The sequence below is a fragment of the Melanerpes formicivorus genome, unplaced genomic scaffold (assembly GCF_026170545.1).
Source record: "Melanerpes formicivorus ecotype bairdi unplaced genomic scaffold, bMelFor1.0.p_v2 SCAF_37, whole genome shotgun sequence".
NCBI classification, from domain to species: domain Eukaryota; kingdom Metazoa; phylum Chordata; class Aves; order Piciformes; family Picidae; genus Melanerpes; species Melanerpes formicivorus.
In genome coordinates, this window is record NW_027142389.1 from 2,358,712 (window position 1) to 2,384,669 (window position 25,958).

Consider the following 25,958-nt stretch of genomic DNA (forward strand, 5'->3'; position numbering starts at 1 on the left):
GCAGGGATGCCCCAAGGGCTGGGTCTGCCCCATACGCACCCCTGGGCAGGGTGTTGGCTGCTACGCTCTGCCCAACAGAGGAACCCTGAGGGAGGAAGAGGAATCAGAACTCATCAAGCAGCAGCACCTCTGGCTCTGAGATTTATTAAACTACAAACACACAGTATCTGATAGCACCATGCCTGGGGGGTAATGTGGGGCATGCACACCCACACCCCCACCCCCCCCCTTGCTGAACAAAACAGGCAGGAGCTTCAGCTACTGCTTTATGTGAGTACAGACAACATCCCAAACCCCAAGAGGAACAACTCTGCTCCAGAAGTACAACAGAAACGACATAGGCTTTACAAAAAAAAACCCCAATATAAATAACCTAGTCATAACCTTAAAGAAAAAATAACATCTACTAAAAAACCAGACAAACCTACACCATGTGCTCCCCCCTGGGTAAACCATGGCTAGAGAAATGTATTTATTATTGCCATTGCAAAGCACCAGAGTCTGCTTTATTTGGTAACCCAAAACGTGTCAGGCCTCGGTGCCAAACACTCACAGACTGCTCTGAGAAATGTGCCCAGATCACTGCAGGAGTTTTCCTTCAGGTATTGCTGCTCCTGCAAGAGCACATCAAAGGCACAACCCTTGTAAGCACCCCGGTCAAGAGAAGCACCCCAGGGATGTGCTGAATCGCTCACTTTAACGGACACTTCAATAGCGTTTTGGTCTGTGCCTATTTTTAAGTCTGTGCTTAAGAGCTTTCCAGAACTGGGCTGGATTTAAACTTATCACCCAAATTCCTCTGCAAATCAGAACTTCCAGGCAAGGGTGGTGTCGAGAACAATTGCTTGTAAAAAGATAATCCCACTGCACAAGAGTGTTTCCATCGCTCTGCCCCAGCTGAGGTTTTGCACAGATGCTAAAGGATTTGACTCTTTTCAGCTCTTTCTGAGCCATGCCAGCTCGGCACGAAGAGCTTCCTGACACTTGCAACGTCAGGTCCAGCACTATGGGAACTTCTTTTCCCTTTACATTCCATGTGTGCTGCTGAAAATACTATTAATAAACAAAAACTCAAGTATCAAGTCCATTGGTTCCCAGTCAGAGGAATTCACCACCCAGGGACTGTTGCTGTTTCCAGTGTCCAAACTGCAGCATTCTGCCCTGTTTTGCAGGCTCTCGTGGTGCTTCACTTCCTGAGGGCTGCAGCTGGGCTTGAGGCAGTTGATCAAAGGGGTCCCAAGGAAGGGGAGGGGGGTGGAGGGGTGTAAAGGAGGATTAAAAGCCACCTCTAGAAATTTTGGCTCATGTAAACATGGCTGGAGGAAAGGTGCTGCCACAGACACCAGTGGGGGCCTCCAGCACTGAAAGACCCCGTCCTGCCATGCTCTCACATGAGGTCAAGCCTCACTGAAGCACCAGCCAGAGTGACTGACTCTCAGACCTGGCATGAGGCTCTGTGTGGGACTGAGAACAGTTAAAACACACTTTAAAACCACTCCTGTGCCAGCTCTTGCCAGCCCAGTGCTCAGGGCATGGATGGGGCTTGAGGGGCAACACCTGGCGCAGGCAGGAGCCATGGCATGGCACAAATCCACCCCAGGTGCCACCTCCTCAGCCTTGAGGCAGAGGTTAAGATTGACTGTGAATCATATTGCTCAGACATCAAACAGCTGAAAAGTAACAGTTCAGTTTAAAAACTATGACAGGAATGGGGTTGATTCCTTTGAAGAAGGGGAGAAAAAACCCAATATTAAAAAAAATCAATCCACCCAGTGGGGCCAGAGCCTACCCATGGGCACTGCAGCAGAACTGCCCAGCTGTGCAGAGAGGGAGGGACAGAGAGGAGGACCTGCAGTACAGACCTGTGACTAAGTCCTCATTATTCACTGTTTTTAATTGGGACAGCTGGTCCTGCCCACCCCTTGCTCCTGAGGGACAGGAGGTGGCCAGCAAGGCTTGGAGCACCTTGAGGACCACCCACTGGTGACACACAGGACAAGCCACCCAGACAGGATCCAGCTTCAAAGGCAGGGCTGGTGAGCCGAGCTCTTACTCAGACACTGCAGTGAATTTATCCCAGTTCCTGCTGGAAGTGACTAAGTGTGTCCACAGAGGGATTAAATATTTGTTGTGGTACGTGACTAATCCAAGAGCTCTCTCCTGCCACAGACAAACCTCAAACAAAAACCCTCACCCCCGGGCTGTGTTTGCTGCAGCAATGCTCCTGCCTGCTCTGTAACAGACCGGGCGTGTAACGGGAGCCTGCCGAACCCCAGCCTAAAACAGGCACAAGGTCTACTGCCGCTGGGTCTGATGGAGCGGAGAGCAATAAAATGACCTTGGTTTGGGAAGAAACAAACAGCAGGGGAGAGAAGGTGCCAGATCCAGCTGAGACTGCCCATGCCTCCCCTTATCTGACCACATCCTGAGCACGTTCAAGCCTTAACAGCGTTGGATGGGGAAAAGAGAAAGGCAGCAGCTATTAATACCCTCGTGCCGGGGCAGGGCAGAGCAGAGGGAGCCTTCCCAGAAGGTTGTCACTTTTTTCTGAGTATTCTGGTCAGATAAAAGGCAAAACTTGTCATCTCGGCTGGCAATGTCCATGCCGGTCCCCGGGCAGGTGGCAGGGTAACAGTGCCACTTGCTGGCAGCCAGCAGAGCTGAGGACCCTGGCGGCGGCGACAGGAACTCGGCCACAGCGTTTAGGAACAAAGCAGCAAACAGCCGGAGTGAGCGCCGCCAGCTCAGCCACAGCCATGCCACACGGGGTCCGGGGAGGACCCGGGGGTGACACTTCCAGGATGCCACCCAAAGGTGCCTGGCGCTGAACCACCCGCTTCAGCCCCACTGCTCTGCCCATGACCTCAGCGGGATCGGCATCCGTGGCCGCCTGCCGCACGCCGCCTTGGCGCCGCTCCAGCTGGCTGCTGTGCCGGGGCAGCTCCCCGCATGCCAGGCCGCCCCCGCGCCGCCACGCCCTGCCGGCCGTGCCAGACTGCGGCCCGGGAAGCGGCACAGCTCTCGGGGCTGGGCTGGGCTCCCACCGATCCCCCCTGCTCCGGCTGTTCGGCCCCTGGCAAAGCCCCGCGTGGTGCCCGGGGGCTGGGGCAGGTCGAGGGGAACAGCCCCGGGGCGCTACACCCCAAGTCAGGGCGCCCGGCGCAGGCAGGACAGATGCAAGCTCTGACAAATCCTCCAGGAAGGAATGAAAGCAGGAGGGTGCTGCCCTCCCCGGCAGCTACTCCCAGAAATGAGGCAACTTTTAGGCAGGGGGATAAAAAAAAAAGCCAACAAAAAAAAAAACCCCACCAGAAAAAGACTCTTTGAAACCGAGCTGGCTCTGCTGTGCCCAGCACAGGGACGTCACCACTGACTGTGACACAACCATAGCTCCAGCCCCAGCTGCCACCCAGGGCTAGCATGGTGCTGGCAGCTCCCCAGGCCATGGTGGTTAATCTGCCCTGCTTCTGCCAACCCCCTGTCACCCACCACTGGGTGCTTTGCAAAGCCTTAGTGCTTGGAGGTGGTGGTGAGAAATGTCCGTGTGTCCAGGGCCACAGCAGGAGCCCGGGGAGTGAGCCAGCACCTCCCCAGGCCAGCAGCCACTGTGCTGTGACAAGGACACGTGCCAGCCCATCCCAGGGATCAGGCTGAGACTCCTGCACTGTGTTACAAAAAGGGACACGAAGGGGACAGCACCAGGGTGGCACAGGGAGACCAAAGGTTGGAGCCCAGTGCAGCAGCCACAGCCAGTCCTCTGTTGAGGGCCATCTCTGGCACAGAGGAAGAGAAGTGAGCGAAGAGTAAACCAGGAAAATGGCAACTGGCACCCAGGAAAGCAGAGCACAGGCCAGAGGAAGGAGGGGACAGCTGGAATGGAAGGGAGGTGATGGCTGGGCCCATCAGAGGGTGGCTGCCCACAGGGACTGAGCCCTATGGCTGAGGAACCCCACGCCAGCAGCAAGGTCCAGCAGAGCCAGAGCACCATAGCACAGGCAGTGCAGTGACCGATGATGTTCTGCTGTCAGAGAAGGGCAACAACACAGCCATGGAAAACTGGCTCCCAGAGGGGATCGAGCAAATGCCCGGGCATGAAGGCTTGGAGGTGGCACAGCTGTGGCCTCTTGGCACTGCTCCGAAGAAGAATGCTCCCTCCTAAGGAGGGGGGATGCTCCCCGTTGTATCCTGCTGTTCCATGATGCAAAGACCAGCTCCACAGACTCCTCAAGTGCATACCAGAGATATGTGACCACAGGACTACCGGATGCTCTCCTGCACCAGCACACACCGTGCCTGGAGCTTCCTCTGTCCCTTCCCTACCCTCTCTAGCACTGGCGGCCCTGGGCCTGGCTGAGGGCAAAGTGGTCACAGAGCAGGAGCAAGGCATCGAAGCGCTGGAGCCGCTGCAGAGCCTGGGCTAGGAGTGGGATGGTGATTGTGTCTCCTGAGTAGGTGAGGTGAGCAACGAGCTGCTCGAAGCCAGATATCCGTCCCAGCAACTGGGGTGCGACCCCCAGCTCCAGTGCCACGTGGCTGAAGTTCTTCGCACCGTTCAAGGAAGGGTCCAACAGGAAGGCAAGTGACTGTACCAAGGAATGGGGCAGCTCTGCTACTGGCAGACCTGGGGCAGCAACACAGCAAAGTGGGGTTAGAAACCAACCTATCTGGCTAGGAGATGGATAAGCAGAGAAGCCAACCCCTGTCCCTGCTCTGCCACCCTGCCAGGGAAGGGATCTCCTCCCGTATCACTTTCAGAGCTCAGCAACATGATGCTGGTTCAGCCCCGGGGAGGCTGACACTGGTGGCAACTGGGTGTCCATCTAGCACCCACCTACAGATCATCAAAGGCATTATCCCAGAAAAATCTACCCTGTGAGCTAGCACCAAAGGCTGTGAAAATCAGGCAAGCTCTCACAATGACTGGCAACCTCCATGTAGCTGTGGTGGACTTCTGGAGGAGCTCCCTTCCAAGAATCTGCCCCTCTCTGCCACCCCAGTACCTGAGAACAAAGATGAAGCTGGGAAGATACCTACCCTTTGCTGTGCTGCTGATCTGAGTCAGGAGGCTCTGGGCATTATCCACCTGGCAAGAGAAAGACCAAAGGCTGGTGAGAGTCTGGTGAGAACAGCAATGCCTGTCACTGCTCCCAGGGCCATCACAGAGGCTGAGAGGAATGGCACTTCTTCCAGCACTGCCATCCTGCAGAGCCAACCACCTCCTTGGGATGCTCCAGGGCCTCCCAGCAAACTGCTTCCATAAATGGGCACCTGGAACTAAGCTGCCAAGCACTTTCTGACCCTCAGTGACGTTAGTCACCAGATACATGCAAGCTCACCAAAGAGTGAGGAGGAACCAGCCACTCCCCCAACTACCAAATCAGCTTTATGGGGATCAAGAGGACAAAACCCTACTTGAGAGCACCTCAACTAAAGATGCTTATCCATTCAATACATTGACTCTGGTCTCTTGGGTGTTCAGGAGTGCCCCAGCAGGTCACAGGCTGATGGCCTGTTGAGCAACACACCACCAAACATCTGGCAAATCACTTCTGGTAACTGCCATCAGCCCCAGATGTCAGTGAACCTCAGTCTACGTCCCTAACCCAACGGCAAACCCAGGCCCCTGTGCCCCAGCTCCGGGTGCCTGCTGATGGCTTGGAGGAGCCATGAGGCTGGAGGAACTCACCGGGTGCCCCCCGCTTTCGGCGGTGGGATTGGGGAAGGCGGAGGGTGGGTGCTGGGCCCCCTCCCGCCCTGTGCCACCGCTCTCTGCTGGCATCCTCTGTGCTGCCCGGCTCGCCATGTCCTCTGGCCGCTCGCCACCCACGAACTCTGCCTGGCTGGAGAACTTCTGGAGGTCCAGCTCGGTGCACTCCACTGGGGCATGCGGCCACTTGTGCTGCATCTCAGAGGCGCAGGAGGACAGGGGGGCCAGGGGCTCCGCCGTGCCCTGCCGGGGGTTGGAGGGTGGCAAGACCCCAGCCCGGATAAGGGGCTGGCTTTCCAGGAGGCTCCTGCCCAGCTGGGCTTTGGAGCCAGTGCCAACCACAGTGGCTGGTGGTAAGTCCATCTCTGGCTGGAGAGGGGGGAGCTGGAGACCCACGGCTTCCCCATCTGAGATGAACTGCACTGCTTCCACAGGACCTGCAACCAGAAACCAACAGGACTCAGCAAAGCCAAGGGTCTGCCTTGCACCATTCTGGGGATCTGCCAGCCTCACCCTTAAACTTGCCAGCCCAGAACTTGTGGGCACAGGTGGTACCACACTGACAGAGACCAGACTCCTGCAAAGCCACTTCTGTGCCCTTCTGCCATGTTCTGAGTGAGGTCAGTCCCTCTGCCAGTCACAGGGAAAGCAGAAGCAGACCGGAGGGAATCAGGAGATGCAGGAGCTGCATGCAAGCATTGCTGGTATAAGGTCTGCAAGTGTTTAAGAGAGGTCTCAGATTTCATGTTGGTGGGACTCAGACACTGTCCAGCTCCATCCTTCCTGGCTAAGGACATCAGTGGGTCTGAGGCCCATGTAAGCTGGAGCACAGCACCACCCTCCTTTTCCCCTGAGAAAGAAGAAGGTGGTAGGAGCAGGTACCTTCTGCTTGCCTGTAGCAGGGGCTCAGGTTCTTCACACCCAGGCAGCAGGGACCAGTCATCTGCTCCTCACACAGGAATCTGCCGGGCGTCACTGCGGTTGGGAACATTGCTCGCTGGCCCGAGAAGTTCTGAGTCCTCAGGAAGACTTGGAGGATAGAGGAGAACCAGTGTGAGCAAAGGCTTGGCTTGCTTCCCCAGCATGTCCTCAGCCATGTGGCATGTCTACTGGCAAGCAGCCGAGAGCCAGCAGCTCTCTGGCATGCTGCTGGATGCCAACATGCTCTGACCCCAGCCACCAAGCCTACTGCCCTCTTCCTTCCCCAGTCCTGCCCTGCAGAGCTGCTTAATCTCAGCCCACCCCCAAGGAACCCCAGGAGAAGGGAATGGCCAGTTCCAACTGGGAAACTGCATTCTCTTCCTTCTGACTATGGTACCAAGGAGGAGGGAGGCTCCTCTGTGTCTTTAAGCAGGCAAAGCACAGGAGAAGCCCTGCAGGTGTCAGAAGCAGGATGAGGCACTTGCTGTGTGTGAGCAGAGAAAGGTTTGGGTGACTACATGAGTAAGAGCAGCAATGCTGGGGATGATGCTCTACACAGTGAGGAGGGGACCATGGGCATGTGTGAACAGCTCTGGGAGGAGGAGCACCTCAGGCACTGGCTCACCTCGCTGGCACTGGCTCTTCCAAAACCGCTTGCAGTAGATGATGGAGAGTGCCAGAAGCACCAGCACGATGATGACCAGGGCACTGCTGGTCAGGGCAAGAAGGGCAGTGTCCTGTGGTGGTACAGTGGGGACAGCTACCTTCACCAGGGTTGTTCTGGACCGACCTGCAAGCACACCAGCCACAGAATGTTGGAGATGAACCTCAAGGCGTGGGTCACCCTCTGCCTGCCTGTCCCCTTTCACAGGCCACGAGCACGCCTCCTCCAGCAGGTCGTGTGGTGGCCAGTGGAGAAGGCTGCCCAGCAAGTGTGGTCAGTGAAGGGACGGTGTCCATCTGAGCGTGCGCTTTAGAGGTGGTCACGACAGCCTCACACGCTCCCTGAGCCACCCACGCCCCCCCTGCCAGTCCCACCCCAAGCACTCGCCCTGGGAGGGCGGCACGCTGACACTCACACTGTGGCTCGGAGGAGGGCGTCTGCTTGGTGCAGGGGATGCACTCCCAGTCCAGCTGCCCGCTGATCCGCGCCTTGCGGTAAAACCTGCCAACACAGCAGAGGCCTTCAGCACTGCCCAGCCCCACCGCAAGCCCCTGGCCGCTCCAGCTCCTGCCCCAGCAGGCTGGGACGCTCCAAGGCAGCAGGTCTCTCCAGCGTTGGCTGAAGTTCCACCTGCAGCTATTTTTTCATGCCCTATCACTTCTGCCAAGAAGTAACATCCTGGAACAGCCTTCCCCTACCCCACCCCACACCTGACGGTGGATAATAGTTCCACGAAGGCACAGAGACACTCCAGCCTACAAGTGTGTCTGGAAAGAGGCTCATAAACCAGTGCCCTGACTTGTTCCTCTGTCCCAAGTCCCACTGCTTGCCAGCACACAGTCTGCAGCCTTTGGGCATTTCGTTGGCTGGGTGCATGCAGCAACTCCTTAAACCCATCACCCGAGGCACATTCTGTCCTCCACTTTGGGGACCTCCTACTGTAATGGTCTACAGCCACTCCTCTTCTGGGCCTTAGCCACCCTGGTGTCCACTGGGCTTGGAAGAAATTTTCTTCCACTGCTTGTTCATGGGAGACTTCAGGTGCCCCTCTTTGGGGCTACAAGGGGGGGGTAGCTGATTAACGTGTAATTAGCAGCATTCTCAAAGAGGCAACCCTGGGTCACCAGAGCCCTCTTAGATCCCATGCTTTGGGTGGCCTCAGATGAAGCCCCTTCTGTCCACCCCCCTGCACAGTCCCAGCTGTGACCACCATGGCCTCACTCACCCTGGCAGGCACTCCCCACAGATTGCGTTGGTCGTCGCCGTGCAGTTGGACTTCTGGATGCGGTTGATGAGGGTGCAGGAGAGGCAGGGCTTGCAGCCATGGTGCCCCCAGCTGTCCTTAAACTTCCTGGGAGGGCAGGCAACACACTGTGCATCCCCCCCGCTGCCATCACCACAGTCCTGCAAGACACCAGGTGGGTGAGGGCACTGCTGCAGCAAGATGCTTCAGGTCACAAAGTGGTACCAAGGTGAATGGTGTCCCTTCCTTGGGAGCAAAGTGTCCTCCTTTGGGTGGGCAAAGGGTCCTCAGAACCCAGTCAAGAGCAGATGCCATCAGAGCAGCTCTAGCCAGACCACAGCTGGGCAGCAATCTGCTTCCCTGTGTGTCCCCACCAGCCATAGTCAGGGAGGAGGAGAGATCCAGCAGCAATGCACTGATATGGAGACAGAGCCTGATGGACACCTGGGTGGGCAGCACAACTCCCACCACCGAGGCTGGTCCAGATCCCCCCCTGCAACAGCAATGCCTTGCTCATGCCCACCCTGTGTGCAGCTGGGCCAGGCAGCACAGCTCCACTTGGAAGGAAATTGAGATTTTCATCAGCAAAAAAGAAAGAGCAACTTGAACAGCAAGCCAAAATCCCTTCCCATCCCCTGCTTCCATCACCTTGGCCTCCTATCCAGGGTGAATTAAATTGTTCACCATCCCTTCCCACCCAGGCCCAGCTCTTCCCAACATGCTGGGACCCAAGATTGTCCTTCCAAAAGACATCTGCCAGAGGATTCACCCAGCACTGTAAAAGCCTCAGCGCTGGATGATTCCCGGTCCTTCCAGAGCAGCAGAATTACCTTGGAAAGCTCCTGCCCGGGCATGCAGTTTCTGCAGGGGGTGCATTTCCCATGCTCATCCAGGTACTCGCTCTCCTGGCAGTCCATCAGGGCTGGAAAGAGGCAGTGAGCCTGCAGAGCAGAAGGAGAGAAGGCAGAGAGGTCACAGCCAGCCCCAACAATTCTAAGATGAGCAGCATGCCCTTCTCTGGGCAGAAGTTTCCGCTCTGGATGAGTCTCAGAACTCCACCTCCTGCAGAAACACCATCCAGAGCCTTCCTGGGGCAAACCCATGGCTCAGCCAAAGTTAACAACAGAACCACCCCAGCCTCGGTGGAGCCAGTTGGCACCTCCAGTGAGGGCAGCTCACAGGGGAACATGGGACTGGGCTCTCACCAAGAAGCAGCAACTCAGACTGCAGCTACAAAACTGAACAATTTATTTAGAGTTCTGGGGCTGTCCTCATTTCTGCATGTTCTAGGTGGCTTCTCTGTGTGATGAGAGAAAGGAAATAAAATCCACCCTCACTGGATCAGTTTCATTTTGCTTTCCCCACAAAGTCATGCAGCAAATTAGAAAAGAAACAGTGTTGAGCTAGCCTTGGGAACCAAACTCCTAACACCCACCAGAAACGCAGGGAACACCTGGAAATGCTCCTTTGAGGACCACCACCCTGACCAGCCTGAAGCACCTGAGAAAGCCTGGCACTTCACCTGGAGCCATGCTGCTCCACAGCCTCTTGAGGAGGAGAGGTTCAGCCTCCTGTGAGGCTCTAGCAGCAGACCACATGGCCCCCAGAAACCCCTCAGCCCCTCATGCCACAGCCCCCTTCTCTCCCATCTACATCGCTCCTGGGCACCAAGCACAAGGTCCCACAGCAGCATTCCTCCAGAGGCTTTTTCTGCACTCTTCTGCTTAATCCCCCACCACTCCCTTGCTGATTGCCTTTTGGAAGAGGACACTTGGACAGGCTCCCCAGGCTCAAAGCAACCGAGATGCATTGGAGATGAAGTCTGCTGAGATTCATTGGAGATGAAGTCTGCCCTGGACGAGCATAGAATGTGAGTCACCCCTCACTGCAGCTCCCACACATGGCTGGGGCTGGCTGGCTGATAGAAGGGGAGGCAGCGAGGACAGGCGATGGGGAGCTATGGGAGCTAAATTTATCTTGCAAGCATCTCGGGAGGGGCTTGATCACTGCCTATAAATAGTGCAAAGGTTACTGACACTATCGAATAAATAAAGGAGATTTGTCACCATCTCAGAAGGTGCCGAAGAGGGGGCTCGGTGCCAGCGCCCCAGGAGGAGCGCAGGCTTTAGTGTCAGGGTCTGTCTACCAGCTGAAGGCAGCAAGAGAAAGAGGGGAAGTGGCCCCCAAAACGGGTGACATGACCACTCTGAAGGGCTGGCACGCTAACAGCCCAAACCCACCCTCACAGTGAGCTCTGAGCCCACACCTGGCTCACCTCCACCTCTGCACAGTGCAAAGGTTTCAGTGCTGCCAATGCTCTGATCCAGAGCTTGATTTAGACTTTCATGACTCATATGAAATAGAGTTGCAGGTAATAGGAAAAAAACCAAACAGCCAGGAAACTGGAGTGTGAAGGGAATTGATTTTCACCCACTCTCCAAAGTGCCACTGTAACAGGAAAAAAGCATTATCTACTAGCACACAACCAATTAGGTTGAGAAAGACCTTTAAGATCATCAAGACTTGGTGATGTGCTGCTGAGGGACATGCTCTAGTGGTGACCTGGCTGTACATGCCTCTGAAACCCCTCCAGGTATGGGGACTCCACCACTGCCCTGGCCACCCTGCTCCAGGCCTTGACAACCCTTCTGGGGAAGAAATTGCTCCTCGCATCCAACCTAAACCGCTCCTAGTGCAACCTGAGGCCAGTTCCTCTTGTGCTATCACTTGACCCTTGGGAGAAGGGACCAACCCTCACCTCATTTCATCCTCCTTTCAAGGAGTTGTAGAGGGTGACAAGGTCTCCTCATTTAAAATTAAGCTATACTCCCCCCCTTCCCCCCCCAACCAAGCAGTCTTTTTGATGAAACTGTCCTGTGAACACACCACAACCGCTTTCTCTCCTGTCTTTACACCTTTCTGCACTCCAGGAGGTCCTGCAGCTCAGACACAGCCCATCTCCCCAAGAGAGGCACAGCTCAAACCCATTACCCAAACACAAATGGTAGCACAACCAATCCCATGCCAGTGCAAGTCCTCCTGTAGGGACATCCACCAGCGTGACACTATTACCCCAGGATGGCGTGGAATCAGCATCCACAGCCATGCCAGCAGAACCATCCAGCACAGAGAAGCCCTGATCCTTCTCAAGCCACAGTATGCTGGTACAAGGAACAGATGCCTTGTTGGGTATCTGGTGTGAAACTCCAGGCTGTAGGATCTCTGTGCTTCTTATTTTAACAATCCCAGAGCCAAGACATTTCGTCTGCGAGCGGAGCAAACACCCAAACCACATCGCGTTGCCCTGGGAGGGTGGCAATTCCTGACAGTCTCCTAAGTGACTAAAACAACTGGTCCTCATTAGCTCAAAGTACAAAACAAAACCAAATCCTCCCTCCCACCTCTCTGAAGCCTGCACAGGATCCCAAAGCAGTTGCCAGAGCCAGCCAGAGGCTTTATTAGCCAAGGAGGAGCTTAAACGTGGAATCATAAAATCATAGAATGGTTTAGATTGGAAGGGACCATAAAGATCACCTAGTTCCAGCCCCACTGCCATGGGCAGGGACACCTCCTATTAAAGCAGGTTGTTCAACACCTCATACAACTTGGGGCCTCATCCAACTTACAGGTGGGAGGGAAGCAACACATGCTGCCATTGCTTCAAGATGCATGGAGTCTAACATAAACCCACCACAATTTGTTGAAGGACTTTTATTGTCCAAGTGAGAGCACGTACCCAAGCAGGGGGAGCAGAGTGTGCTCCCCCCTGCGCTGTTAGAGTAGAATAAACCAGGTTGGAAAAGACCTTTGAGATCATCAAGTCCAACCTATCACCCAACACCATCTCATCAAGTAAATCATGGCACCAAGAGCCCCATCCAGTCTCTTCTTAAACACCGCCAGTGATGGTGACTCCACCACCTCCCTGGGCAGCACATCCCAATGGCCAATCTCTTTTTCTGGGGAGAACTTCTTCCTAACATCCCATCTAAATCTCCCCTGGTGCAGCTTGAGACTGTGTGCTCTTGTTCTGGTGCTGGTTGCCTGGGAGAAGAGACCAACCCCCACCTGGCTACAACCTCCCTTCAGGGAGTTGTAGAGAGCAAGAAGGTCTCCCCTGAGCCTCCTCTTCTCCAGGCTAAGCAACCCCAGCTCCCTCAGCCTCTCCTCACAGGGCTGTGCTCCAAACCCCTCCCCAGCAGCAAAAGCATGAGTTACTGAATGAGTTTTGCTCTGCAAGGAGAAAAGTGTTTCAGCAAAGCTGCAAGTTCATCCACCTCCCTCACCGTTCTGGAGCTCTCCTGCTTTCTTTTTCCACTGAAAAAGTGACTTGAAAAAAATACATAATCAGACTGTCTGGGAATCTGAACTCTTGTGACCAGCTAATATAATGGATTTTAGTAGGTAAACCAGAGGGTGAGGAAATCAGTAAGTGAAAAGGCACACAAAAAGGCAGCAGGGAAAGTGTTAAAGAGATCTGGTTCTGCCTGTCTGACCATGGCCCAGGAAGTACCAGGGACAGGCAGCAGGTACTGGGAACAGACACCCCCACACCAGTAGCAGCTCTTCCCAGTCACCACGTGAGCCAAGAGGACATCACAGGGGAGGTTTCTACCCTCCTGCAAGGCAGACTAGCACAGCCAGGCAGAAACTGTGTCTCAGATGAGACACTTGTATACATTGGAACATAAATCTAGGGAGCTGAAATCCTAAATAAGAACTGCAAGTGGAAAGGAGGAGGGGGGAAAAGAAATGTTATCTGGAAAATATTAGTGCATGTGTTGGGTTTGGCAGTGTTCAGCTCCTGCCTCCAGCTCAGTCATTCCTCTGCTCCTGCTCATCAGCCTGTACTCATTTTGTCCAGACAGCATCTCCCTGTGCCTCCCTACGGTAAAAAACATGCTGGGAGTGACTCTGCCACCCTGAAGGACACTTTGTAGATGAAGGACTGGCTAAAAGAAGCAAAACCGGGGGGGGGGGGGGGGGGGGGGGGGGGCGCTGGGGAGGGAGGAGGGGAAAGCTGAATCTGAGTCTTTCCACGTGGCTATGAAATCAGCAAATTTTTCAGTGTGTTTGGAAATCCTACTGACAAGACTGTCCAGTAATTGTTTAATCTATCTGGGAGCTTCTGTTTGCTTTAGGTGAGAGCATCCCAGGCAACACTTTGGGCTGGGCTTATCTCCTTTATCACACTCCAGGAGCTCCCTGGTTGCAACACTCACTTCCTACTCTATTACCTGCAGAGGGAGGCACATCAAACCCCTCAAACACCCAAAATGGAACGGCACACATCCCTCCCTGTGCTGCTGTCCCCGTCCAGCTCTGCGGCGTTCTCCCAGGCACCCACTCGGTCACAGTCCGAATCCCTGCCCAAAGGAAGGGCTGCCCCGATGCTGAGCGCGCACCGGGACAACCGAGGCTGGAGAAAGGAGAATCCTGGGTCCTGGAAGAACACGACATCCCTCAGGTATGTGGATGACTTCAGTCCCAGGACTACATACAGGGCTCTGTTACTGTCTTCACTATATGGAGGTTTGATAAACAAAGACTGGGACCGCAACTACTGGCTTTTGTCAAGTTCTGGCGGTCCACCTCGGGCATCCACACTCTGCGTTATTACATAGCTCAAGTAAGGCTTCCAAAACTCCGGAAAACTTTCGATTTCTATCTGGGTTTTGCCCCACATCTACTTTTTAGTAAACGCCACGGTCTTACTCCCATTAATCGAGTCTCTTGGAGTTTCTGGTGGTTTTTTTTCTTCCTTCAGTTCTTAACTCCACTCTAAACAACACACCCCCCTCCCCCCCCACATTACAGTGAAGAGAAAATCCTCACGTACCTGGAGTAAGGAGTGCTGTGGGTGAAGGAATGCGCGGCCAGCGCTTAGCCCGCGCTGCTCAAGTGTGCCCTTAAAACCGCTTGGCACCCTTTCATAGGTGAAAACACTCTCCCGAGGGGGCACACCCGGAGGCTGACCCACCAAGAGCTGGATCACAAGGACATCACCAACCCACGCGTGGGAGCCGCCCACGCATCCCCGCCGCGCCGCTCGGCCTGGCAAGCCCTGGCTCGCCCATCGCCCCCTCCCAGGCCCGCCACCCGCGGAGCCCAGCCGCGGCCCGGCCCACGCGGGGACAGCTCCCGCGGCCGCCGGGGCGCCGGGACCGCCGAGACAGCCCAGCCCCGCCGCGCCCCCCGCCGCTCGCCTGCGGGAATACGGGCAGCGCGCCGGGATATGCCCGGGCACGTCTCGGCGAGGGGCTTCTCCGCTCTGCAGCGGCGCCATCACCCGCATCACCTCGCCGAGCGCCCCCCGCCCGGGACACCCGTCGGTCACCGCATCCCCGGCCCCCGCACCCCTCGACCCGGTCCCCCACCGGTGCTCGAATGTGCCCGAAAGCCGGCTGCAGCCCACGTGTATCGCCTCTGCTGCCCTGCCAGGTGCGGGACACGCCGCAAACTTCATCAGTCCCCCCGATCTCCGCAACTGCCACCGGCCAGTGGTGGCACTGGCACCGGGGACGGTCTGGACCGCGGCGGGCGGACCGGCGGACCGGCAGGTGCTTGGATCCCAGGACTCACCTGTGTGCCGGCAGACGGTGAAGTGCGAGACAGCGCGGGCAGGACCTGGGCGGGCAACACAGGCTTGGCCAGGGAAGGACCGGAACCGGCAGGACCGGGACCGGGATAGCTCCCTGGGACCCGCGTGGAGCGGAGCGCGTCGCGTCCCGGGCACGGAGAAGCTCGCGTCGTCACACCCCGCTTAGCCCCGCCCCGCCGCCTCCTATTGGCGGCCGGCGCCGCCTGGGCGGGGCTATGCACGGCAGCGGCCCGTGCGGGGGCGGCTGGCAGCGGCGCCGAGCTGCCGCGGCCGGCAATGGGATCGGGCGGAGCCGGGAGCTGTGGTCCAGGAGCCGCACAGCGCCACACGGTGTCCAAATAGAGCGGAGACGGGGCGTCCCGGTGGTACCGGCCGCGATGTGTAACCAGCCCCTGGGACGCTCTAGGCGTGGGGCAGCGCGGCTGGAAACTGCCCAGCTGAAAAGGACCTGGGAGTGCTGATCGACAGGCTACAGATGAGCCAGAGCGTGTCCGGGTGACCAAGAAGGGCAACAGTGTCCTGGCATGGATCTACAAGAGTGTGGCCAGCAAGACCAGGGCAGTGATCAACCCTCTGCGCTATGCACTGCTGAGGCTGCACCTCGAATTCAGCGTTTAGCTTTGGGCTCCTCACTACTAGAGACATTGAGGTGTTGGAACGTGTCCAGACGAGGGCACATAAAGCTGATGAAGGGTGTGGAAAAGAAGTCTTGTGAGGAAACGGTGTTGTTTAGCCTGGAGAAAAAGAGGGTTAGGGGAGACCTTGCTCTCTACAACTCCTTGAAAGGAGGATGGAGTGAGGTGTGGGTCTGCCTGTTCTCCCAGGTAATGAAAGGACATGAAGAGGGGATGCCTCAGGGCAGGGAAAGCAACCAGGACCCCAGGCAAGGTCCTGAATCCATTTGGCATCTGAGAGCTACATTCTTAAGGACTTTGGAGGAGCCCCTGTCCAAGCACCCCTCTCCATCAGTGCAAACGAATACATATGATGAATAAAAGAATCATTTTCAGCTGTGGCACTGCCACAATATAGAATCATAGACTGAACAAACCTTTAAAGTCCAACTCCCTTGCCCCCCAGAGGCATTTTCAACTAATTCAGTTTGTTCAGAGTTCCATCCAGACTGACCTTGAACGCTTCCACGAGTGAGGCACACAAAACCTCTCTGGGCAATCCCACAATGAAGAACTGCTTTCTAATAGCTACTCTAAACCTCCCCTATCTCATTTTCCCAGTCAGGAAAAGAAAACTCAGGTTTTTGTGGCTGTGTGCTCCAGCCAGGTTGATGATGCAATCTCCACAGGAGAAAAGTTCAACAGGAGCTATTGTGCAGAGGGATGAGGATGACCTCATCTTTCACGTGGGGCAGTTTACCTCATGTGGTCTGTGCCTGATGCAACCACCCCGTCCTGGAGCACTGCTGCCCCTCTCGCTTCAAACAGATGGCAGCATGCAAGAGGCAGTGTGGACTGAGGGCTTGCCTGGCACTGGGGCTCTGAGGCTGGCAGGATGTGGGCATAGGCACAGACACGGGCATGTGGCACTTTGGAAGGCTGATCACAAGAGTTGTTCAACTGAGAAAAATCACACCAGTAGAAGTCCTCCTTAGGATCATTTTCTGCTAAAAAGCTGAGTGAATCAAGGTGAAAGACATTGCCACAGAGCATTGCCACACCACGCTGCCTGGCTGATGGGGTAGTGATGGGCAAAGCTGCCCTCAGCCCCTGTGGTCTGTGGTGGTGCAGTGGTTTGTGATGGCTTGCAGTGGTTTGTGGTGACTTGGAGTGGTTTGTGGTGGCTTGCAGCGGTTTGTGGTGGTTTGCAGTGGTTTGTGGTGACTTGGAGTGGTTTGTGGTGGCTTGCAGTGGTTTGTGCTGATTTGTGCTGATTCATGGTGGTTTGTGGTGGTCCTACTGATGGCCATTGCTCCTAAGGTGCTAGGAACCTGCAGTGCAATGTCCAGCCTGAGCCCACCAGCACTGGGGCCAGGACTGAAGTAGGCAGGCCCACACTCACCCTGGTTTCCCTCTTTGTGGCCTCAGGGGAGCCAGAGAATCCTGCCAATAGAGATGGAAATGCTCTTTCTGTGGTGAGTCACACCAGCCTGACCAGCACCACACAGCCACACACAGTGCTGTCCCAGGGACATCTGTGAAAGCCTGCAGTAACCTGGGGAGGAGGCAGGGTGGCCCTTTTGGCTTAGGCTTAGATGGGCTTTAGTAGCTTCCTAAATTGCACCAAGTTGTGACTGGCTGTGTGATGTTTGCCAGATCTCTGATGTTCCAGCAGCAGGGATCCTTACTCAGGCAAAGTGCTCTTCACCCAACAAATCTGGTGGTATTCTGCAGTCTGAGACCCTTGAGATGCTAGCTGCAGCCTACAGAAAGGTGTCCTGAGGTATGTGGTGGTGTAACATGCTCAGGGCCATGTCACCTCCATGAAGTTGTAACTAGGTAGCATAATTAACAAAGTCATTGTCTTATGAGGTTGTAAACCCAAGAGTTCTGAAGCAGAAAAATCTGCTTTACAGGTTTGTCTTACATCCTGGAGTATTCACAACAGTAGAGGGCACCAAGTCCAAGCAGGATTCTGTCTTGGTGAAGGGGAGGTTGTAAACAGCCCAGCAACACATGGATACAGATGCAGACACAAAAACATCCTCCACAGACACAAGGGGATCCTCTACTTCAGGCATGATGTGCTGAAGGAGTCACCCCTGTATAGTCATGTGGACACCTCCCACCTTCCCCTCTGCTTGGGACCAGTGCTCTGCAAATCCCTGCCATGCTTGAAGCTGGTGGGGAGGTTATGGAAGGCAATGGGAGTGGTGCAGAGGCCCCTGGCATCCAGGTAAGGCCTGTTGAAGGTGCTCCATGGAAGTGCTCCATGCTCAGCTGGACACAACATTCATCTGAAGTCTCATCTCTGCCAGGCTGATGTTTCTCCAGTTTCAGTTCTTACTTCATGGTCAAGACCACCTCTTCTGAGCCATCTTCCTTGCTTACCTTGTGAGAGAAGCTGCTTTGGGCTGAATTTTCCCTAGGAGAAATCTCCCATGATTGCCCAAGGCAGATCTGAGTAGCGAGTTTCTGCAGCCTTTTCTGTCCTTGGATTCAGTGCTCCTTCCACTTACAGTGCTCAAAATAACACAAACTAACACCTATCACAAGCCCTTGAGCACTGATGCTTAAAAATGGTCCAAATCAGCTCATCTTCACATCTAGAAAAGCAGCCTCCAGAACAGGTTGTATTTTTTGAGCCTGAAAGCCTATTGCTTCAGTTCTCCTGCTGTCCCAGCCTGTCTCCACTGCAACCTTTGGACCACTCACTCGGGGCTGGTTTTCCACACTCAGCAGCATCTTGAGGCCAAATCCCAGGTGGGCCTTGGAAGATGTGAAGATGCAGAGGGGCAGGTGGGCATGGGCAGGACAAAGAGAGGACCTGTGAGAGCTCTACGGAGGGGCCAGGCCAGGGTGGCTTTGTGCAGCTCCCCAGGAAGGAGTTGTTTGGCTTTCTCACTGACAAGAATGAAGAGCTCAGAACTCTCCGTGGCCTTGTGAAGCTGCCTGCAGCAGCTGCTGCTCGGCCAGTGTCAGCAGAGGGCACTGAGGACTCACCAGAGCAGCTAGGCTCCCTCTCAGCACAACGCACAGCAGCAAATCACCCTCTCGTTACCAAGCTCTAGGTTATGATGATCATGCAAACACCAGCAATGATTTAATTTTACTTTGCCCTGAATTCTGCTTATTTTCCTTTCCTTCCTGTCTCTCACCCGGTTTCCCTCATTTTCTCCAGGCTTTCCTCACTCTCCTTTGCCATTCCTTCCCAGGTTTTCTGAGGAACTGAAACCTCTTGCCCCCCAACACCAAGTCCCCAAAGAGTTATTTTCTTCACTCCTCTAGTGAAAATGTTAAGGAGTAGCTACAAATTCTTCTCCCACCAGGGTCGCAAGGCAGCAGGCTCACTGCCAGACCTGCTGACCTTCTGACATCTCTTACTGTACTGCCCATCAAGCCTTACTGTAACCATCTGGCATGGGTTACTCTTCCCTGCCATCAGTTCTCTCCTCTGAACAACATCTTGGCAGAGTCTCTCAGCTAGGGCCAAGAACCCAAACTGCCCCAATTCCAAGTGGCATCAGAGAAGGCAGGATCAGACCTCTCAGGAATGATGGGAGACACTTGATTGTCTTGAAGAGCTGAGTATGTCTGCCCAAAAGCAACGTGCAGGGAGCCCATTTTGTGCCTGGGAGTGATGCTCCAACCCTGGAAGTATTCAGAGACAGGCTGGATAGAGCCTTGAGCAACCTGGTCTAGTAAGAGGTGTCCCTGCCCATGGCAGGGGTTTGGAACCAAAGGTCCCTTCCAACCCAACCCATTCTATGACTCTAATTGTATGATATATGTTTAGTCTGGAAAAGAGGAGGCTGAAGGGAGACCTCATTGCTCTCTACAACTACCTGAAAGGATGTTGTGGAGAGGCTGGTGCTGGTCTCTTCTCACAGGTAATTAGTGATCAAACAAGAGGGAATGGCCTCAAGCTACAACTGGGTTTAGACTGGACATTAGGGGGACTTAGTGGCCAGGCATTGGCACAGGCTGCCCAGGGAGGTGGTTGAGTCACCAACATTGGATGTGTTTAAAGGTGGTTTGGATGTGGTGCTTGGGGCTATGATTTAGGGGTGAACCTTGTAGAGCAGGGTTGTTGGTTGGACTTGGTGATCCTGAGGGTCTTTTCCAACCTGAATGTTTCTTTGATTCTGTGAAGATGCAACTGAAAACTGAGAGAGCAAAGCACTGCTCCTGTACCTGACCCTGTTGCCTGTGTAAGTCTCGCTGGACTTGTTGTGCTTGGCTTTGGCTCTTCCCAATGCTCTCCCTGTTGTTTTTCTTAAAGCAAAAAAGGGTAGGTGTACCCTGAGAGGTATCCCATGTTGTTTCACATAATTAAAGCCACCAGCAACACTTCTGTACAGCTGCCTAAAGGATGCAATCATGTGTAGGTGGACAGCAAAGCAGAGCTGGTTTTGATAGAGTGACTCCAGCAGCTTAGAGCCTCAGTTACCACCTTGCTGTCGGCACTCTGCTCTCCTCTGGCACAGCAGTGGGTTCTGTGCTGCCCTGCACTGGCTGGGCTGGAAAAGCAAGGAGGTGGGCATTTGTCCACCAGATTTCTTGCTCTCTGTCCCTGCCTCTGCTGCAGAATGAGATCCCAGCGGCATTCCCAGCCTTCATCTGGGCAACGCTGTTTTGAAGAGCACTGACAGAGCTGCAGAGGAGCCTGGAGGCCTGTGGCAGCAGGGAGGAGAACAGAAAGAAACTCTCATTTGAGAGAAAAAGGACAAGGAATTATTTTAACTTTTTTTTCCCCCTTCACATTCCAAGCTGGGAGGATGAAAAGCTCTTAAGAGGTAGAGGCTGCCCGGCAGCGAGTCACAGCTCCAGGCAGCTGAGTCAGGAACCCTGGCAAGGGGATCAGGAGTGTTAAGCATTCAGCTTTCGTACCCACACTACAGTTCAGACTGCAGCTCAGAGTTTCAGTCCTCTTTTAACAGCTGACATTTACTTAGGTACCATGACAAACAAGGGCTCATTCTCCCAGGCAACCAGCACCAGAACAAGAGGACACAGTCTCAAGCTGCACCAGGGGAAGTTTAGGCTGGAGGTGAGGAGAAAGTTCCTCACAGAGAGAGTTGTTAGCTGTTGGAATGGGCTGTCCAAAGAGGTGGTGGAGTCACCATCCCTGGAGGTGTTCAAGAGGGGACTGGATGTGGCACTTGGTGCCATGATTTAGTAGTCATGAGGTGTTGGGTGAAAGGTTGGACTTGGTGATCTCTGAGGTATTTTCCAACCTTATTGATTCTATGATTCCCCTTGAAAGGTGCTGTACAAAGAAACCACCTCTGCCTCTGTGTCCCCTGAGGGTTTCTGGTGAGGCATCACCAAGATACTCCAAGCTGCCCAGAGCAATTTCTGCCTGCCAGTGGAACAGGCCTAAAATCAAGCAGAAACAAACCACAGTCATGGCCATGGCTTTCTCAATTCAGTGCCTGGCAAAGGGAGTCAAGGAGTTTGCTGGTAGTCCATAAGCACACTGAGGGCTGATATCTCTTCTTGTCTAAACAGGCTTGAGAATCATCCATTAGATGATTTTTTCCATGGAAATGAGTTACAAGGAGACAGATCCCCCTAGTGCTGTTTCAGCAGAACTTTTCCAAGGCATCCCTACTCCCTTTACTGATTTTGTTCCCTATTTCTAGCTGTGTGCTGCTGAGACTCTGGGATTTTCCTCAAAGCATTTCATCAATCCTTCAGGACCTTCTGGCAATGCAACTCTCAAGGACCCCTTTGGTCACCTGCCAGGGCATTTATGTTGGATTGAGTTTTGTCTAGGAGGACACACTCAGCTCTGCTTATCGTGTGCCAAGGAATCTAGCTGTTGGTACAGGCTGTTAGGGAGAGGCACAAAAGACTCTCTAGAAATCCTTGAAAGAAATTACATGTGGCAAAATATTTTTCCCCTCTTGAAACACATCCTGTGTTTTCTCTCAGCCTTTGCAAAAGGAGGTCCACACATGTTTTGCTTTGTAGTGAACTGCAATTTAATCTGCCTGGTGGTTTTATGCCATCTTCATGGCGAAGGAGAAAAAGCAAGCAGCTCCTGCGCCCGTCCCCTCCACAAGTGACAGCTCACAGGTGGCAAAAAAAAAGGGAATCCTTTCATTTGGGGCAGCTGATTTCTACAAGCAATGTAGGAATGGGTTGAGTGTGAAACACCTCCCAGGATATCAGCTTCTTACTGTGGAGGAGGATGGGTTCTTCTGCAAGAGGCAGATGTCACCGGGTATGTGAAAGCCTGCAAGGACTGGGAGCAGGCAGAGGTGAAACACACCAGGCGACAGAAGGGAGATGGTTTGGATGTTTTGACTTAGAGCAGGAGAAGCTGCTTTTTCTTCTTTTTCTTTTTCTTTTTCTTTTTGAACATGGATGGTGCTCTCATCACTCCAGGTCAGAATCCAGGAGAAAGACCCCCAGATAAACGGAGGCTGTGAGAACAACAGAGTGCCTCCTAATTTCAGTGGGGAAAATCAGAGAATCATAGGGTTAGGGTTAAGTTAGGCTCATTGTTAGGGTTGGAAGGGACCTCAAGGATCATCCACTTCCAAGCCCCTGCCATGGGCAGGGACACCTCTCACTGCAGCAGGTTGCTCACAGCCACATCCAGCCTGGCTGCAAAAACCTCCAGGGATGAGGCTTCCACCACCTCCCTGGGCAACCTGTGCCAGGCTCTCACCACCCTCATGGGGAAGAACTTCCTAACATCCAATCTGAATCTACCCATTTCTAGTTTTTTTCAATTCTCCCCAGTCCTATCACTCCCTGACACCTCAAAAAGTACCTCCCCAGCTTTCTTGTAGCCCTCTTCAGACACTGGAAGGCCACAATAAGGTCTACAGACTGAACAACCCCAACTCCCTCAGCCTGTCCTCACAGCAGAGCAGCTCCAGCCCTCTGCTCATCCTCGTGGCCCTTCTCTGGATCCCTTCCAGCACCTCCAGATCCTTCCTGTAATAGGGCCTCCAGAGCTGGGCACAGTACTCCAGGTGGGGTCTCACCAGAGTGGAGTAGAGGGGGATGGCCAACAGATGGGTGGAAGAACTGGCTGGGTGCTTTGCTGTCTTGTGTAGAAGGAAATAGTTCTGGAAAGTTGACTGTCAGCTGATTAACTTGTTCCAGATGTCTCCTTACCTGAGCTGAGTTGTGCAGGGAGGAAAACACTCCAGGAAAGAAGATCCTGGCTACGAAGGAGGTTCACCAGCCAGAAGAAGGCTGGTCCTTCACTGGACACATGAGGACTACACCCACTGTTTTTCATTCCTTCCAACACTTTAAAGAAGATCTAATGGGAACCAGAGTCTTGGACATTCAGCAGGAAAGAGGCAGAGTTTTCCTTGCAGAGTGAAGCCCATTCTGCACAATCCCTCCTGCCTTTCGTGGCATTCATTTCTGGCAGCCTGTTCCATCAGCACGATTAAAACTAGAAGAGAGAGAAATTGCTGGCACACATCTCTGCCCTGCAGCATTCAGAGGCCACGACAGTGTATTTCAGGAGGTATCCTTTGGCTGCACTGGTAGAAAGTTACTGACAAGACACTGTCGGAGCACAAACAAAGTCATTGTTGTTACTCACTCCTAAGAGCTGCAAATGTGAGAAAAGCAGGAATTAAGTGCTTAGAACAAATTGATTGCTGCTCCCCAGTTGAAACAAAACAAACCAAACCAAAACAAAAAGAAGTATTTGAATATCGTTTGTTGTTTCCTGACTCACCATCTCACCTCAGGGCAAGCTGGCACCGCTCCCAGAAAGATTAAAGGTGGCACAACCCATGAATAGCCCTGAGCTCTCCAGCCTGGGTGGCTGTAAGATGCAGAGCACACTGGGGCATGTTCCAGTGCTCATGCAACAGGGCCAAGAGCTGCTGTGTTTCTCCATTCTAGAAGAATCATCCTCACAAAGTTGGTGAGGGGCTTGGAACACAAGTCCTATGAGAGGCTGAGGGAACTGGGGCTGCTTAGCCTGGAGAGGAGGAGACTCAGGGGTGACCTTGTTGCTCTCTACAACTACCTGAAGGAGGGTTGTAGACAGGCAGAGGTTGGTCTCTTCTCCCAGGCAGCCAGCACCAGAACAAGAGGACACAGTCTCAGGCTGCGCCAGGGGAGGTTCAGGCTGGAGGTCAGGAGGAAGTTTTACACAGAGAGAGTGATTGCCCACTGGAATGTGCTGCCCGGGGAGGTGGTGGAATCGCCATCACTGGAGGTGTTCAGGAGGAGACTTGACAGGGTGCTTGGTGCCATGGGTTAGTTGATTAGGTGGTGTTGGATGATAGATTGGACACGATGATCTTGAAGGTCTCTTCCAACCTGGTTTATTCTGTTATTCTATTCTATTATTAAGAAAAGAAGACACCATGAGGATATTCCCCAGAAGGGAATCCTCTTTGCCCCAGGTCAGTTTGTCACTTTGAACAAACCTGGTGCACTTCTATCACTCTTCCAACTTCCTCATGTAGCCTTCCAGACAGGGCTTTCTTGGTTCAGTTTTTGCTGTCACAAGCATAGGGTCATCCACCTCTGGTCATCTCCTCACTCCTCAGTCTCTCCTTTGTGGCACTGTCTCTTTCACTGGTGACACAAACACTCCTCATGCTCTCTTAGCCCTTATTAATGATTATTCTGTAGTGTTGGTCCTCTGCAAGGCGCCCAGAGAGAGAGAGATGTTCTTCCAAACCCTAAGAGCAGACCTTCCTTGCCTTGAAGATCTCTCAGTCTGGATTCCAACAGCAGAATAAAAATGGTGAAGAGCACAGGAGCCTGAGCTGGGTGCTGGAGCTGGATTGAGTAAAGCTGTGGATGTGAAAGGCTGGAGGGAATGGGGTGGGGCTGAGCATTGCCACAGACAACTGGCACAAGGACAAGGTGGCATGAACCTGACAAAAAGGACCATTTGTAGATGGCCAAAGCTATGTAAAGCTTTACAGGTACAGACAAGGACTCAATTTAATGGAGGGAAAGACTCCAGAAAGGGAATTATCAAAGAACTGCAAAAGAAATTTCCAGGAGCATGTCAAAGCCCCCCCCCCCCCAGCCCTGTATTCTGATGCTGACAACAACCAGATGAGAGGACATGGATCATAGAATCATGGAATCAATAAGGTTGGAAAAGACCTCAGAGATCATCAAGTCCAACCTTTCACCCAAGACCTCATGGAGAAGAGACTGAAAAGAGAGCACAAGCATTTCTTTAGTAAACCTCGGGGGACTTCTCTTCCTAGTTAGCTCCTGAACCCATGGACAAATGCAGAATCCACAGAGTCTTTTGGTGAGGAGTTTCATGGCCCAGTTACCTGTCACATACCTGTCACATACCTGTCACATACCTGTCCTTCTACTGGCTGTGAACTTGAAACCCAGTGCTTGTTCGACAGCCTCCAGTTTTGACTTACAGGAGGAAGTGAGCAATCATCCAACCCCGGGGGTCTCGACCACAGGCTGAGGAGCAGAAAAGAAGAGATTACCTCTCCAGGTACTCTGCAGCGTAGCCCTACTTGTGTGCCCTGTATTCTTCTGGCTTTTACGCCTGGTGCTGCTGGACAGCAGCTGCAGAAACGCCGCTGGCTTTGACATACCTCCCGCAGGCTGCCCACGGGAAAGGCAAGAGCCTCAGCCCCCAGCAGAGAAGGATTTTACTTGTCGCCACCGAGTCCCCCCCCTCATTTTTCAGACATGTGCAACTCCTCCAATTTCAACAGCATGCAGCCCATTTGCAGCTGAACAGGAGCCACCTTAACTGTGCCTATACATCGAGTGCCAAGGCTGGCAGTCCAGCATAATTAATTAAGCAGAAACTCAGCGACAGCATTAGCAACCTGCTGCCTGAGGTAGGTTTGCAGGCATTAATGCAAATCTACTGTTCTTAACCTCCTGGCACTACCTGTGGCTCTTACACAGCCACACTATTATTGCCCAGCTAAATAACATTGCAGCCTTTGACGGATGAATATTGCAAAGACCTGCTTCGGAAGGGCAGTCACAGCGTGAGTCAGCTCAGATGAGTGTGATATTTTAATGTAGCAGGGTCCCTGGGCAACCTTTTGCTCTCACCCCCTACCCACAGCCTCCTTCTACATCAATTGAGTCCATTCTTTGAGCTGATTTTTCAAACTCCCTTTCAAAGCCCTGAGAGAGCTTCCTCTCTGCAAGAGATGTGGCAGTGTTCAGGAGCTGCAGGCATTACTTACTCCTCTTTTCCACTCAGATCTGTG

General features: G+C 53.7%; 1 protein-coding gene across 2 annotated transcripts; it reads right to left on the reverse strand.

The window, feature by feature from the left end:
- Positions 1–128: 128 nt before the first annotated feature.
- EDA2R (ectodysplasin A2 receptor) lies at positions 129–15,236 on the reverse strand. 2 transcript variants are annotated; one of them, XM_068157591.1, is made up of 9 exons: positions 15,118–15,236; positions 9,366–9,476; positions 8,518–8,696; positions 7,708–7,793; positions 7,254–7,418; positions 6,590–6,736; positions 5,801–6,144; positions 5,035–5,083; positions 129–4,621 (listed from the first exon to the last, which is right to left on the reverse strand). In XM_068157591.1, exons 2-9 carry the CDS (start codon positions 9,450–9,452, stop codon positions 4,326–4,328), a joined length of 1,353 nt encoding a protein of 450 aa, XP_068013692.1. In that variant the 5' UTR covers positions 9,453–9,476; positions 15,118–15,236; the 3' UTR covers positions 129–4,325. The 2 variants fall into 2 exon arrangements, with proteins under 2 accessions (XP_068013692.1, XP_068013691.1); XM_068157590.1 differs by having other exon boundaries at positions 5,687–6,144.
- Positions 15,237–25,958: the final 10,722 nt, after the last annotated feature.

Bases quoted from the DNA above. Each gene is read 5' to 3' on its own strand.
- EDA2R (XM_068157590.1), bottom strand. From the start codon at position 9,452: ATGGACTGCCAGGAGAGCGAGTACCTGGATGAGCATGGGAAATGCACC. The intron at 8,697-9,365 runs GTAATTCTGCTG...GGTGTCTTGCAG, and splicing joins CCGGGCAGGAGCTTTCCAAG to GACTGTGGTGATGGCAGCGG. The intron at 7,419-7,707 runs GTGAGTGTCAGC...GTGTGCTTGCAG, and splicing joins GCCCTCCTCCGAGCCACAGT to GTCGGTCCAGAACAACCCTG.